The 14622-nt window shown below is 43.1% G+C and overlaps 1 protein-coding gene across 1 annotated transcript; it reads left to right on the top strand.

The window, feature by feature from the left end:
* Positions 1-2079: 2079 nt before the first annotated feature.
* Positions 2080-12495, top strand: LOC139312480 (vomeronasal type-2 receptor 26-like; the record flags this gene model as incomplete). Its single annotated transcript, XM_070937312.1, has 5 exons — positions 2080-2232; positions 3451-3726; positions 6276-6512; positions 10735-10864; positions 11606-12495. Coding segments are annotated over exons 1-5 (1686 nt in total), but the record flags the coding sequence as incomplete, so codon positions are not given.
* Positions 12496-14622: the final 2127 nt, after the last annotated feature.

The raw sequence follows: 14622 nt of genomic DNA, 5'->3' as shown, positions 1-14622 counted from the left end.
GCAATTCTCTGGCTTTCAATAAGCTTTATCAACATTTCTATGGCAACGTAACTGATATACTTTTTTATTAAGAGAATATTTCTCTGTTGAAGATAGTAACAGTAGAAGAGTGGCAACATAATTGATAGTTTTTTAATTATGAATAGGTATGATTATACCACCTTATGCATAAATCATTTTCTCCTTCTTTCTCAAATGTATAAATATGAGTGCAATCTTTGGTCTTCAAGAGTTCCTCCCACTATTCTCTGGAGAAAATTTACCCTGGGCACACTCTTAACAAACAATAGTGCTGTGAGAATTGATTATTGATTTTTGGTCCTGCATTTGGAGCCTGAAGGCTTAAGCAGTTTTAATAGAGATATAAACATGACAGATAGTGCTTGTTTAGCAACAATGATGAAATAGTAACTTTGCAACCAGAGACAATGACTGAACGATCCAAGGACAGAGGCATGGGAATAGAATGCAAAGGGCCACCAAATAAGCATCAAACTTTAGAACTATTACCAAAACAACTAATTTTAACCTCATTGGACACTAACAAGATGACATTTGGGACATATGGGAGTAGGGGAAATTACATGGTTTATACAGAAATCTTCAGATCTGGTTTTGCTTATGCTGTAACCACTTGACTTTTAGTAAAAGTATATCCAACTCTACAAAGAGAGTCAAGGATTTTTCTTTCCTAAATGTCTAAGCTGGGACAGGCCTGACATTCTGTCCACCAGCAAGGCCAGCAAAGGCATTATGCAACCGGTGGTCCCAACTGGAGAGCCATAGATGATGCTTCCTAAATTAAAGGCTCTGTCACTCCAGGAGTGATTGAATTTTTTTCCCTCCCAGATAGTTGTACAGAGAGCACAGTCCTGCCCTGCATTGACAGCAGGTTACAGCTTGTGGGCCCCTCTTTGCAAACTGCACACCTCAGGCCATGGAATTGATCAGCAAACCGAAGCACTGGATTGGCTGCTGCATGGTGGGAACAGAAGCTGTCTGGCCCATGTGCTCACCCTTTGCATTGAACCAAAGTGGGGCAGCTCAAAGGGAGTCAAAAGGCAACCATGATCACTCCTGCCACAGCCTGGGGTATCCAGTTTGCAAAGAGGGGAGTGTCAACCATAGCAGCTAGGGAGGGGTGAATGCCATGGGTCAGCTGGCGTGAGGGGGCTGGGATGAAGTGGATGTAGCCAATTGTCCCAGACTACACATTGACCATGTTCACAGGTCTCTGAAGCATAAACAAATGATGTTCTTCATCAATGTTGGGACAGATTCACTTAGCAAGCACTTCCAGCATGATTTTGGTAGCAGCCACCAGTGGCCTCATTCAGTTGTGGTCCCTTGGAATATGGTGGCCGCTTCTGTCATTGCACCATGTGGCCTTGTGACAAAGTGATTCGTTCTGCTTCCCTCTGGCTGTTTGTGCAGCATTGCAGAAAACTCTGGAGCTCCAGCGAAGGTGAAGTTTCAGGTGGGGTCAAAAACAGTGATTTCATTTATTTATTTTATTTTCTGAGTGCAGAACATCTTACAATAAAAGGAGAAAATGTGCTATTTAAAATTGGCCTATTGATCTAAATAAACCAAAAACCAAAAACTATACAATCAATATAAAAATTAAACACAGAAGGAGTTTATTTATTTATTTATTTATTATTTATTTATTAATCAAATTTCTATACCGCCCTACTCCCGAAGGACTCAGGGTGGTGAACAGCCAAAATAAAATACAGACAATAAAACCCTTATGGTTTTTAACCATAAGGTTAATACAGGTTTAAAACCCTTATGTGACATTATACAGGCCATCCTCGTTCAAAGTTACAAAGGCCCTGAAAAAAGTGACTTATGACTGTTTTTCACACTTATGACCATTGCAGCATTCCCATGGGCATGTGGTCAAAATTTGGGCCCTTGGCAACTGGCTCATATTTATGACGGTTGCAGTGTACCGGGGTCCTCTTTTCTGACCTTCCAACAAGTCAGGTCAATGGGGAAGCCAGATTCATTTAACAACCATGTCATTAACAGGGGGGCATGGATCTAGTTCACAGGTGGTCACAACTACATCCCATGGACTCTGTCGACATCCTTGGGATCAGCCGGATCAAACTGTCCCTAAATTACTGCAAAAGTCCTTTCCCCAGCCTTCTCCATAGGATCCACACCATGCTTGGTCTCCAACTGGAAAGAGATCCAAGCAATTTTATCAACCAGAACTCCTCTGTGAGTGTGAGAAAAAAAAATTCCCTCACAGTTGCTGTGCCTATTAATGGCCTTTGGCTCAGATAATTGAATAGGCCAATCAGAGTGCAGCTCCTGGTTTTGAATCTCCGGGGCTTTTTCTATGCCTTCCCTAACTGTCACTAACTGTCACTAACTGTCAGTATATAAGGAGCTGCTTGCCAGCAGGCTAACCCAGTTCGGGATCAGAGGCAGAGCTGAAGGCCCTAAAGCCTCTCCCTTCTGAGGAAGAAAGGCCCAAACTCCAATCGTACAGGGCGACTGGAGAAAGAGCTGATAAGATACTCAAGGAAGAGACTGACAACGGATATTCTGTTGAATAGGCTTTGTTTATTTTCGTAAATAAAACAGTTTAGTTTAAAAATCTTCGTGAGGCTCATTTATTTAATAGATTGTAAACATATAAAGTTACGGTCCACCACCTTTATAACATCCTGTGAGGCCTGAAGGAAAACCTACACATGACCCTTACCCAGAAGGTTCCAGATCATCTTCGAAAAGGCCACGGGTGTCACTCAGTGTTATAAGAAGTGCAAAAAGAATGGAGAAATATTGACATTTTGAGGCTTGTAGTGCCATGAGGTAGGCCTTAATAGAAGCTCTAGCTCAGATATGTCAAACACAAGGCCCCTCCCACCCCAGTCCACACACAGGAGGGGACAAGTGCACAGGGTCCAACAGCGTCTGGCAGTAGTCACAGCCCATGCTGGCCAGGTGGGTCCAAGCACTGGGACTGCCAAATTGGCCCTCCAAGCAAAAGGGGGAGGCAGAGCCGTGGGGGGCGGCACGTGATCAGGCCTGCTGAATGCACCAGGTGGCTGCCTACTCACTCACCCACTCTGTCCCACCATTTGTTTTTGCTTGCCCACGGCCATCCCAGCTGGAACAGGGCAGGCAGATGCATGGCCCCCTTGCAGAACAAACCTCATGCCTTCCCCCAGGCATCTGCTTCCACCTGCTCCTGTTGCTTCCACCATGAGGCTCAGCCTGTGCTGTCCAAACCTCTTCCTCCAGCTCCACCAGAAATGTGGGATGAGCCTCCCACCCACTTCCCCACCCACAATGGCCCCATATATGGGAAGGGCAGGGAGTCCCATCTCCAAGAGGTAGCCAGGACTCCCCTTCCTACTCTGCCTTGCCTGAGCCCAGCCCCAGAGCTGACCTACATACCCTACACCAGCGTACATTGGGACCCCTCAGACATACCACACAGCCTCACCCCCTGCCTCGCCTTCAAGCAGTGGCACCAGCAGTAGCAGAGCCCTCCAGCAGGAGCCCCACTGTCCCTCAGCCCCTCCCCACAGTCCAGGAAGCCCAGACTGGGCAAGGAGAGAGAGCCTGGAGCAGGAGGCAAGTGAGCCCAGGCAGCCCCTCAGGGAAGTGGGGCAGGGCTGTGGAGTCCTGGTGCCCTGGGAGCTCAAAGGTCAGATGACTCATGCTGCCATCTGTACCTCCCTGTGTGGCCTGAGAGGGTCAGTGAGTCTCTTCCAGTGGATCAGCCTGGTCCCACCCCCCAACATGAGGGACATCTAGCTCGCCATGTCCACCCTGTCCACACCCACCCATCCACCCACAACCACACAGCCATGCCGCACCCAGCTCCCCTAAGGGCAACAAAAATCCTGATCTGGCCCTCAATGAAATGAAGTTTGACACCCCTGCTCCAGCTCATGTTCAGTCAGCTTCATCTGTCATGTTCCTTCAGCAGAGCTCTGGGTGTCCTTGATCCTTTTCAGGTCCGTCAATTGAATCATGGGGCATGTTGGGGACAATGGTCCAAGAGAGGTTGCATGTGTTTGATCCCATCCAAGACCTCAGTAGCTTTCTTATTCCAGGCAGTGGCCAAGGCCTCAGAGGGATCACACAGCAGAGCCTGGGGTATAATCCTCAGTTCCCTTTGGAATCCCATTAGACACAAAGAGTGGACTGGTCGAAGAGATCCAGCCTCCCTGCAGAGAGGGGTAGCAGAAAAGAATCTCAAAGTTATCAGGCCATGATCTGGCCAGGACAAAGGGGACCAGGATAGCTCCTCCCCAGATCCCATTGGAAGTGGTCTGTTTTGAATTGAGCCAAGAAGGATGGTGGCCATATTGAAATGCCTCTAAGGATTGCTCTAGAGATGGCAAATTGACATATCTCAAGACCTTAAGTCTAGGGAACCCCACAGTCAACCATGAAATGCCCTCCAGAGCCCCAGATATTGAGGTTGCTCTGCAGCAGGAAGGTTGGTACAGTGGCAATGATCCCAACTGGTCCTGTGACTGAATCTTCTAGAAAAGAATTTCAGACCTGGTAATTTGGGGAGCAGCACCCCAAAAGACCAAAAGAGACGCCCGGATGACAATTCCTACCCTTAGCATACAGCAACAGAAATTTTCAAATCTTGCCAAAAAATTGCAGTTAATATCCTGAGATTCTTCCTCAAATTCCATTTATGCCTTGTGCCACTATTCCCAAGTAGCATTCCTATTATCTTCTCTGCAGGGGTCACTTTCACATAGGTCAACAACACAACTTTTCCATGACTCCATCTGCTCTGTGAATTACAAGAGACACAAACATGTTTTCCATTCTCCTGCATGAAGAGCAGCTGTTGCTAAAAGGATAGGATAATGGCTCTTCCCTGCAATTATCAGAAGAACAGATACATGCTTCATGTATCCCCTGTGGATTTCTAGGCACAAAAATCTTCCAAGATAAAATTTGCTTTAAAAATATCTCTGAATTCACCAGATGGGGTGGGCAGAACGTGTCACCTTAGCCAGCCTTGCAAAGAGCTCACTCCTGGGTTGGAAGAGACTCACATGCCTTTGTTTCCTCTATGGTCACAGCCTAAACACAGGTAAGAGGAAGCATAGTTGCTATAAATTTGTCCTGGGGACATCCAGGAGGCACAGGTGGTGTCTGATCTGCTAAAAGTCCAGTGAGATTTCAGGAGAAACCTTCAAATCAGTTTCTGCATAAACCTTGATTTCTCTTCTAGGAGGGAAGGAGACGAGACTGACAGTCATGCTACTGCTGTTGCTGATGCTTTTCTGGCTCCTGGCTCCAACTACAGCAAAGAGTCTGAAAACCATCTGTGTTTTCAGGGGTTATATCGACTTAAAGGAAAGCTACTATAAGCCTGGTGATCTCATTATTGGTGGGAATTTGCCCTTGGGAACCATTGTAATGTCTGTTCTCCCAGCCTTTGATACAATGAATTTTCCTATAGATAGTGCGTAAGTTTCAACTGGAGGAGAAATATGCAGATAATTGTTTTCTTTGCTTTAAATTCAGGAAATTTTTTCAGAAATACTTCTAGAGTCTGTACTGTCTTGATGCAGTGCACATTTTATGCTTTTCTCAATAAAATAGCAAGCTGTTGAAATATGCTGGAATTCTCAATCTCTTCATCAAGAAGATGATAAACAACAAAAATGAAGAGGGAAGCTGTGCTGGCCTAGTGAAGAAGTTGAATTATAATATTAATCTCACCAGTAACTTCTGGTAGAAAATTCAAATAAAAGTTCAGCACTCTTCATGTGTCCAGGATACAAAAATCCCTCTCAGTGTTGGAATCAGCATTACTCATGAATAATAGCCTTCAGTAAACCTGTGAGGTGACCCCCACTGTAGTCCTGTGCTCAGCAATCCTTACCACACCTGAAGAAGCTGCTCCAAGAGAGACCTGAAAGAATTACATTGAAATGGGAGCAGTTGTAAAGGATTTCAGCTACCGAAGCAAAGTGAATATGGCAGGGATGATAGAGAGTATGAAACAGTCCATGATATTGATGGAAAGGCTTGTCTCCTTTCTCACAAAGTCATCCAAGTTTAGCCAAGGGAAATCCAAACCCAGTAAAATTTGGGAGTTTCTGCTCCCAGAATTCCCCCCAAACAGTGGGGAATTCCCCACAAATAGTGAAGCAAATTCTACAGCCATGTACAAGCTTTCCTGTAATGTTCTCCAATATTTTTCTCACTACAGTCTTATACCCAGTAACTACCAGCAGTCCCTTGCATTGATGTTTGCTGTCTCCCAGATCAATAAGGATTTTCTTCTGCTCCCCAACATCACCCTTGGCTTCCACATCTATGGCCACTTCCAGAGGGAGAGGTCTATCTCCTTAAACAGCCTCTCCATGCTCTCCTCACGAGGCCAAGTGGTTCCAGGGTACAATTGCGACATGAAGGACACTCTGTTCTCCATCATTGGTGGTCTCAGTGCCAAATCCTCGAGGCAGATGGCCTCCATCTTCAGCATCTTTAAGGTGCCACAGGTAAGGGAGCTCTCTTGGACACAGTATGGAGTAGACAAACTCTCAACTTTCCAATCCACATCTATGTGAACGCTGAAACAATCAAAGCCAGTTCACTGTGTTTGGATGATCAGTGTTTGGTTTAATTCACTATACACGGGAATCAGGAAAAGACGAGAATGCTCCATACAAAGTCGGCGCTGAGAGCAAACACCTCTCAGCACAATTTAAACAAGCCGCGCCGCCTGCACCCCACCCTCGTAATGCGTCTCAGGTGTTTGGCAGCCACTTCCTGCTCACTCTAACCAGGATATGGGATCATGACGTTCCCGAAGCTACAATGATGTTGATTCATCGGCCACATATCCCCTCATCTCGCATCCGTTCTACCATCCCCAGTAGTCCATTAGTGCCTCCACCACAACCGAAACCTAGCCACCCGGTGCACATCCCCTCCTGGAATCATTGCAGGAGCGTTGTGTGTGTGAACGTTCTTGTGACAAGCCATGGCTGGGCTTGACATAAACATCAGAAGCATACTCAGAAGTAAAAGAGGTAGTTTTTTCTGGGAGGGGGCATATAACAAAGATGTGACATCAAAATGTGTTGCTGGGAGATCTTCCTAAAAAGGGAAGGAGATTAAGCTTGCCACTCAAAATGAGACAACCTGACTGCTGGGGCCACAAACCACACAATGGTGACCCCTAAATATCTAACTTTACTTTGTTTTTGAAAAAAGAATCTCTTTTTCTCCAGCTCGGTGTTGGCTTTGGGTTCTCTCAGGGAGAGAGAAGAGTTTATCCTTCCTTCTTCCAGATTAATCCCAAGGAATCTCCTCAGTATGTGGGTTTAGTGCAGCTGCTCCTGTATTTCCAGTGGAACTGGGTTGGTCTTATGGCCCCTGAAGATGACAGGGGAGAACATTTCATTTCAATTCTGATGCCAATGCTCCAGGAGAAGGAGATCTGCCTGGCCTTCACTGAAAGGTTGAAATTAGATAATATTCAGATTATAATGGAAAAATTACTTCTCAATTTAAAGACTTGGTCAAAAACTGAAGTGATTATTCTGTTTGGAGACTTCGATTGTACTATTGGTGTACAGGCATTTTTGTCTGTCCAGGAAAAATTGATCAAGACAACATTGCAGAATGTTTGGATCTTAACCTCCCATTGGAAACTTAGTTTGCATGAATCTGAAGACACCTTGCTATTTCTAAAGCCTTTCCATGGAGTCTTGCATTTCAGGGACCACACCGGGGATATCTCAGAATTCAATCATTTTGTTCTGTCTTTAGACCCCTTGAACCCACAAGGGGATGTATTTCTCCCTCCGTGGTGGGAAATAGTCTTTGGCTGCAAGATTCACCAGCCAGGCAAGATCCTTCCAAAGAGGGAAAAACAATGTACAGGAAAGGAGAATCTGAAGAATCTGCCAAATTACATTTTTGAAACAAGCATGACAGGTGAAAGTTACAATATCTACAATGCCATTTTTGCTGTGGCACACACTTTACATGCAATGTATGGACCCAGAGCCCAACCAAACATTATGAGGCATGGAAAGAGAATCTCCAATGTCCAGTCATGGCAGGTAATTTCTGTGGCTTCCTTGGAAAGGAAAATGTATTAAAAGCAATTATTAGAAAGAGATGAAATAAGAATAATGTTTTGTTGGAAGAGTTTGCGGGGGTGGGGGGAGAAGAGAAGTAAACCAAATGAGCTGTCCATAAGATCCATAAAGTCCTGAAAGGCTTCAATGGATGCCAGAGTTTTAGGAGGTAACCATGACAGGGAGTAGATGTCAGCTGAGAGCAAAAGAACAATCTGGCTGTGTTTGAGAAAGAAGCTTCCAGAAGTCAGTAGAAGTCCTACTTGAGACAGTTGCAGAACAACCTCCGTTTCCCTCAGCATATAACCCAAATCCAACTTGTAGAAAGACACTCAATTCCTCTTACCCCTGGTTTATGTTTCTATCATTTAACATCCTGTTTGACCCCACCCAATTTGTCCAGTTTTACATTTATCGTACTGCTCAGGTTGTAGTGTGAATGCAGCAAATCTTGGTTCACCTGAGCACATAAAGCAGGACTCAAAATAGTCTTAATGGGTTGTTTGTCTCAAACCCATCAGACTTTTCTGCATTAATGGATAGACATTGAACTTCTCTGGACAGTGAAGAGAAAAAACAAGCCTTTCCTTTTCCTTGATGCCCATTTCATCAGACTTTGTTCTTGCTCTGTTCAGTTCTCAGGCAGAGAAAATCAGAGGAATTCTACTCTGTTCTCATACCAATTATTTAATTGTTGCTAAAGTGAATTTATCGGTTACAAGACCCCAGGACAAAGTAAATATTTAAAACTACATGTAATCAAGTATTACAGGAGGAAAACCATATACGACCTCGTAGACGACCCTCACTCTGTCAAGGACGTTGGAGTACTCATCTCAAATGATCTAAGTGCCAGAGCTCACTGTATCAACATTGCCAAAAAAGCATTAAGAGTTGTTATTCTAATCTTGCAAAGCTTCATTTCTGGTAATATTATACTGCAAATTAGGACATACAAAACCTTTGCTAGACCAATTCTTGAATACAGCTCATCTGCCTGTCTGTATTTCAGACATTAATACAATTGAGCGAGTCCAGAGATATTTCACAAGAAGAGAAGTCCTCCACTCCTCTGCTCACAACAGAATACCTTATGCTACCAGGCTCAAAATCTTGGGATTAGACAATTTAGAACTACACCGCCTCGAGTCTGACCTAAGTGTAGTATACAAAATTATCTGCTACAATGTCCTATCTGTCAATGACTACTTCAGCTTCAACCACAATAATACACGAGCACACAATAGATACAAACTCAAGGTAAACCGCTCCAAACTCACTTGCAGAAAATACGACTTCAGCAACAGAGTGCTCAATGCCTGGAATGCAATACCTGACTCTGTGGTTACTTCCCCAAACCCCCAAAACTTTATCCTTAGACTGTATACTGTTGACCTCACCCCATTCCCAAGACGTCTGTAAGTGGCGTGCATAAGCATACCAACAAGCCTAATGTCCCTGTCCTAATATTCCTTTTTATTTAATCTTTTCATGTATCCAAATCCCTGTTTATACTTTTACTTGTTATCTTATATATGATTGACAAATAAATAAATTTAATTAATTAATTAATTTAAAAAATATGATTAATTTTGGAATGTGGCACTAAAATCTTTCAGTGTACTTATTCTGATAAAGCTGGATTTGAAGAAACCATGATACAAAGGACCAAAGGAAAACCATTTGTAGTTTCAGAGTTAAATATTTGGTGTTACTGCAGATTCCTCAGTTCTCCACCAAGAGAACTCCTCTAGCTTTTCAGACATGAACTCATCTTCTCAAGATGGTCACCATGTTCTGATAGAAGCCATAACCATACCTGTAGCCCAAACACTCCTATTTCTGAAGGTCTCCTTTCTTTCAGATTCTTCCCTATTTGAGGAATGTGCAGTTCAACAACAGTGCTGGAGAGGAAGTCTCCTTCTCAGAAGATGGACTGGGATCTGCTCGTTATGATCTTCTCAACTGGGTTTTCCTCCCCAATCAATCTTTTCTCCCCAAGAAGGTTGGGCAAGTAAATCCTGAGGCTCCCCCAGGACAAGATTTCACCATTAAATCTGATGGAATCATCTGGGGCACAAAGGTGAGCTGCAAGGAAATGTTGTAAATTGAAGGAAAGATTCATTCTCTTCTTGAGATGTACAACATCTTTCTAACTGGAAAAATAATCAATTGAGTCAGAAACCTTGGCAGTCATTTGGTGTAAAATCAGCTTTGCATGTACCACGTTTGATGCCTGATTTGTGTCATTCCACAAAGGGTTAGCCTAGGGAACAATATCTGTTTGAAATGCAGGATGCAATTACAGCAAGCAACAGTGATTTCCATGGACCATTGATGCTCAGTGTATCCTCATGGTTCTTTTTTTTTAGAAATGCTGTAGTTCAGTCACAAGCCTTCCTCTACAGGCTGAGATCCCAGTTCCAATCTCCAACATCTGATGGTAGGTTGGGAGTGCCAATGGCCTGAATCCCCCAGCACCTGTTCCTGGTTTTTGATAGATGGTGGCTATCTATTTCTTAAGAAGAGAATCTGAAGATAGAAGTAGGAATAAAAAAGGGAAATAGGAATGAGGTAAAGAATGAATGCAGCAGGTTCATTGCTTAAGTAATTTCAAATATTTCTCTTTCAGACCATCCCCTTTGCCAGATGTGGCATGAAGAGGTGCCATGCAGGAGAGAGGAGAAAAGTTCCAGAGGGTGAGCAGGTTTGCTGCTACCAGTGTGACGTTTGTCCAGAAGGGACCATTTCTAATCAGACAGGTAGAGCAAACTTCAAAAGTAGATCTTCCAAGATCAAAGAAGACATTCATTAAATCTATTTTCTTTATTGTGATCGTTTTTGATATGATTGGCATGCACTCGTACTTTTCACTAGAACTTTTCAGTTGATGGATCTAAATTGCCCTGGCCACAGAAGTTGCCTTTCCCAATCCTCAGCAGTTCCATGCAGGATAGTTTTAGGGCAGAATTTATGAATCTCCAACTTGCATTGCAACTCCTCCTCTAATATCTAATTGTGAAACCCAAATTCTAATCTTTTCCTAAGGAAGTGGGGTTTTCAGTCCAAGCTTTAATTCTTATTACTTAGGGCATGCTTCATCCATCTATACTATCAAACTCTGAGGAAATAGACCTGCCAGAGAAAGAGGAGATATATCTATCAGTGTCTCTCTGATAGAGTAGGAGCGAACAAGTAAGTTTGAATGAACAGATTTGAAGCACAAAGCAGAGAGGTTAAGGCAGGGATCATGTACAGATAAACAAATAGCAACATTCCCGGATAACAGATCTATAGATCTTCTGTGGGTTCCATTATAAAGTAGGGGAGAAAACAGGCAGCAATCTCAAATTGAAAGACACATTACTCGTAGAATTGAATAGTGAATGGATAGCTAGAACTGAACTCATCCTCGTCACTGGCTAATCTATGGTAGAATCATTATAAGTGCAGCATGATTTGCTTGAATGAATGAATTCTTAACCAAAGATTCTTGATTTCAGATGCTGCTCACTGTGAACCCTGCCCAGAAGACCAATATCCCAACAAGGACAAGGACCACTGCATTGCCAAGAAGATCCACTTCCTTGCCTATCAAGACACCCTGGGATACACTTTAGTTTCTCTCACTCTTTTTCTCTCTGTGAGCACATCTGCAGTCCTGGTGATTTTCTATAAACATCATGACACACCGATTGTTAAGGCCAACAACAGAGAACTCACCTACATCCTCCTGGTCTCCCTCCTGCTCTCCTTCCTCTGCTCCTTCCTCTTCATTGGTCAACCAGGGAAGATCACTTGTCTTGTACAACAATCTGCCTTTGCCATTCTCTTTTCCCTGGCAGTTTCTGCTGTGTTGGCAAAAACTGTCATGGTGGTTCTGGCCTTCATGGCCACCAAGCCAGGGAACAGGTCAAGGAAACTCTTAGGAAAACCACTGACCAACTTCATTGTCTTAGCCTGTCCCCTGGTCCAAGCAGTACTTTGTGCCACCTGGCTGACAACTTCTCCCCCATTTCCTAACTTGGATTTCCACTCCTTGTTTGGAGAGATCGTCTTTGAATGCAAGGAAGGTTCAGCTTTAATGTTTTACATGGTCCTCACCTATCTAGCTTTTTTGGCCCTTGTCAGTTTCACAGTGGCATTTCTAGCTAGGAAATTGCCTGATAGTTTTAATGAAGCCAAGTTCATTACTTTTAGCATGCTGGTCTTTTGCAGTGTCTGGGTCTCCTTCCTCCCCACCTACCTGAGCACCAAAGGAAAGTCCATGGTGGCTGTGGAGATCTTCTCCATTTTGGCCTCTGGAGCTGCTCTCTTGGCTTGTATCTTTTCCCCCAAATGCTACATTATTCTGCTGAGGCCTGATCTGAATTGTAGAGAAAATATAGTAAGAAACAAGAATGTCTAACTAATGCCGGGATCTGCTTTTTATATTTATATTTCTCTTTGTGGCATGTTTAGAATATGATGATTTCTAAAAAAAAATAATGTCTTCAAAGAGGAATTTTTCCATTAAAAAATTCCTTATCAAATGCCACAATTGGTTAGAATTTACCTGTGGTCAACAGCAATCACCCAGCCTTTTGTTTATCATGCCTTCAAAATATCCTTGTGTTGTCCAGTGCCTAATGTTGATGGAAAACTAGTTATTAAAGATGTATTCATTATTTCAAGGAGGACATTTTCTCATTCCATTCTTTTCAATTTAATTATTTTTTAAAATAGTGTTTTAAAGAGTTGGAATTAGTGTTTTTAGGCCTATATGGTTGTTTCCTTAGACGTCTGAGACTTTATAGAGTTCTCTACCAGTATTCAGTTATTTTTAATGACATCTCCCTTTCCATAAAATGGCCTCTCATGTGGGAAATAGAAATAATGGAGGAATGTGTGCTAACTGGCCCATAAAATAGCAATTCTCTGGCTTTCAATAAGCTTTATCAACATTTCTATGGCAACGTAACTGATATACTTTTTTATTAAGAGAATATTTCTCTGTTGAAGATAGTAACAGTAGAAGAGTGGCAACATAATTGATAGTTTTTTAATTATGAATAGGTATGATTATACCACCTTATGCATAAATCATTTTCTCCTTCTTTCTCAAATGTATAAATATGAGTGCAATCTTTGGTCTTCAAGAGTTCCTCCCACTATTCTCTGGAGAAAATTTACCCTGGGCACACTCTTAACAAACAATAGTGCTGTGAGAATTGATTATTGATTTTTGGTCCTGCATTTGGAGCCTGAAGGCTTAAGCAGTTTTAATAGAGATATAAACATGACAGATAGTGCTTGTTTAGCAACAATGATGAAATAGTAACTTTGCAACCAGAGACAATGACTGAACGATCCAAGGACAGAGGCATGGGAATAGAATGCAAAGGGCCACCAAATAAGCATCAAACTTTAGAACTATTACCAAAACAACTAATTTTAACCTCATTGGACACTAACAAGATGACATTTGGGACATATGGGAGTAGGGGAAATTACATGGTTTATACAGAAATCTTCAGATCTGGTTTTGCTTATGCTGTAACCACTTGACTTTTAGTAAAAGTATATCCAACTCTACAAAGAGAGTCAAGGATTTTTCTTTCCTAAATGTCTAAGCTGGGACAGGCCTGACATTCTGTCCACCAGCAAGGCCAGCAAAGGCATTATGCAACCGGTGGTCCCAACTGGAGAGCCATAGATGATGCTTCCTAAATTAAAGGCTCTGTCACTCCAGGAGTGATTGAATTTTTTTCCCTCCCAGATAGTTGTACAGAGAGCACAGTCCTGCCCTGCATTGACAGCAGGTTACAGCTTGTGGGCCCCTCTTTGCAAACTGCACACCTCAGGCCATGGAATTGATCAGCAAACCGAAGCACTGGATTGGCTGCTGCATGGTGGGAACAGAAGCTGTCTGGCCCATGTGCTCACCCTTTGCATTGAACCAAAGTGGGGCAGCTCAAAGGGAGTCAAAAGGCAACCATGATCACTCCTGCCACAGCCTGGGGTATCCAGTTTGCAAAGAGGGGAGTGTCAACCATAGCAGCTAGGGAGGGGTGAATGCCATGGGTCAGCTGGCGTGAGGGGGCTGGGATGAAGTGGATGTAGCCAATTGTCCCAGACTACACATTGACCATGTTCACAGGTCTGTAAAGCATAAACAAATGATGTTCTTCATCAATGTTGGGACAGATTCACTTAGCAAGCACTTCCAGCATGATTTTGGTAGCAGCCACCAGTGGCCTCATTCAGTTGTGGTCCCTTGGAATATGGTGGCCGCTTCTGTCATTGCACCATGTGGCCTTGTGACAAAGTGATTCGTTCTGCTTCCCTCTGGCTGTTTGTGCAGCATTGCAGAAAACTCTGGAGCTCCAGCGAAGGTGAAGTTTCAGGTGGGGTCAAAAACAGTGATTTCATTTATTTATTTTATTTTCTGAGTGCAGAACATCTTACAATAAAAGGAGAAAATGTGCTATTTAAAATTGGCCTATTGATCTAAATAAACCAAAAACCAAAAACTATACAA

The sequence above is a fragment of the Pituophis catenifer genome, unplaced genomic scaffold (genome assembly GCF_029215685.1).
Source record: "Pituophis catenifer annectens isolate HBS135680 unplaced genomic scaffold, rPitCat1.0.hap2 SCAF_1, whole genome shotgun sequence".
Taxonomy (NCBI): Eukaryota; Metazoa; Chordata; class Lepidosauria; order Squamata; family Colubridae; genus Pituophis; species Pituophis catenifer.
The sequence above is the reverse complement of the archived record's forward strand: the minus strand, read 5'-3'. Positions and strand labels throughout refer to the sequence as shown.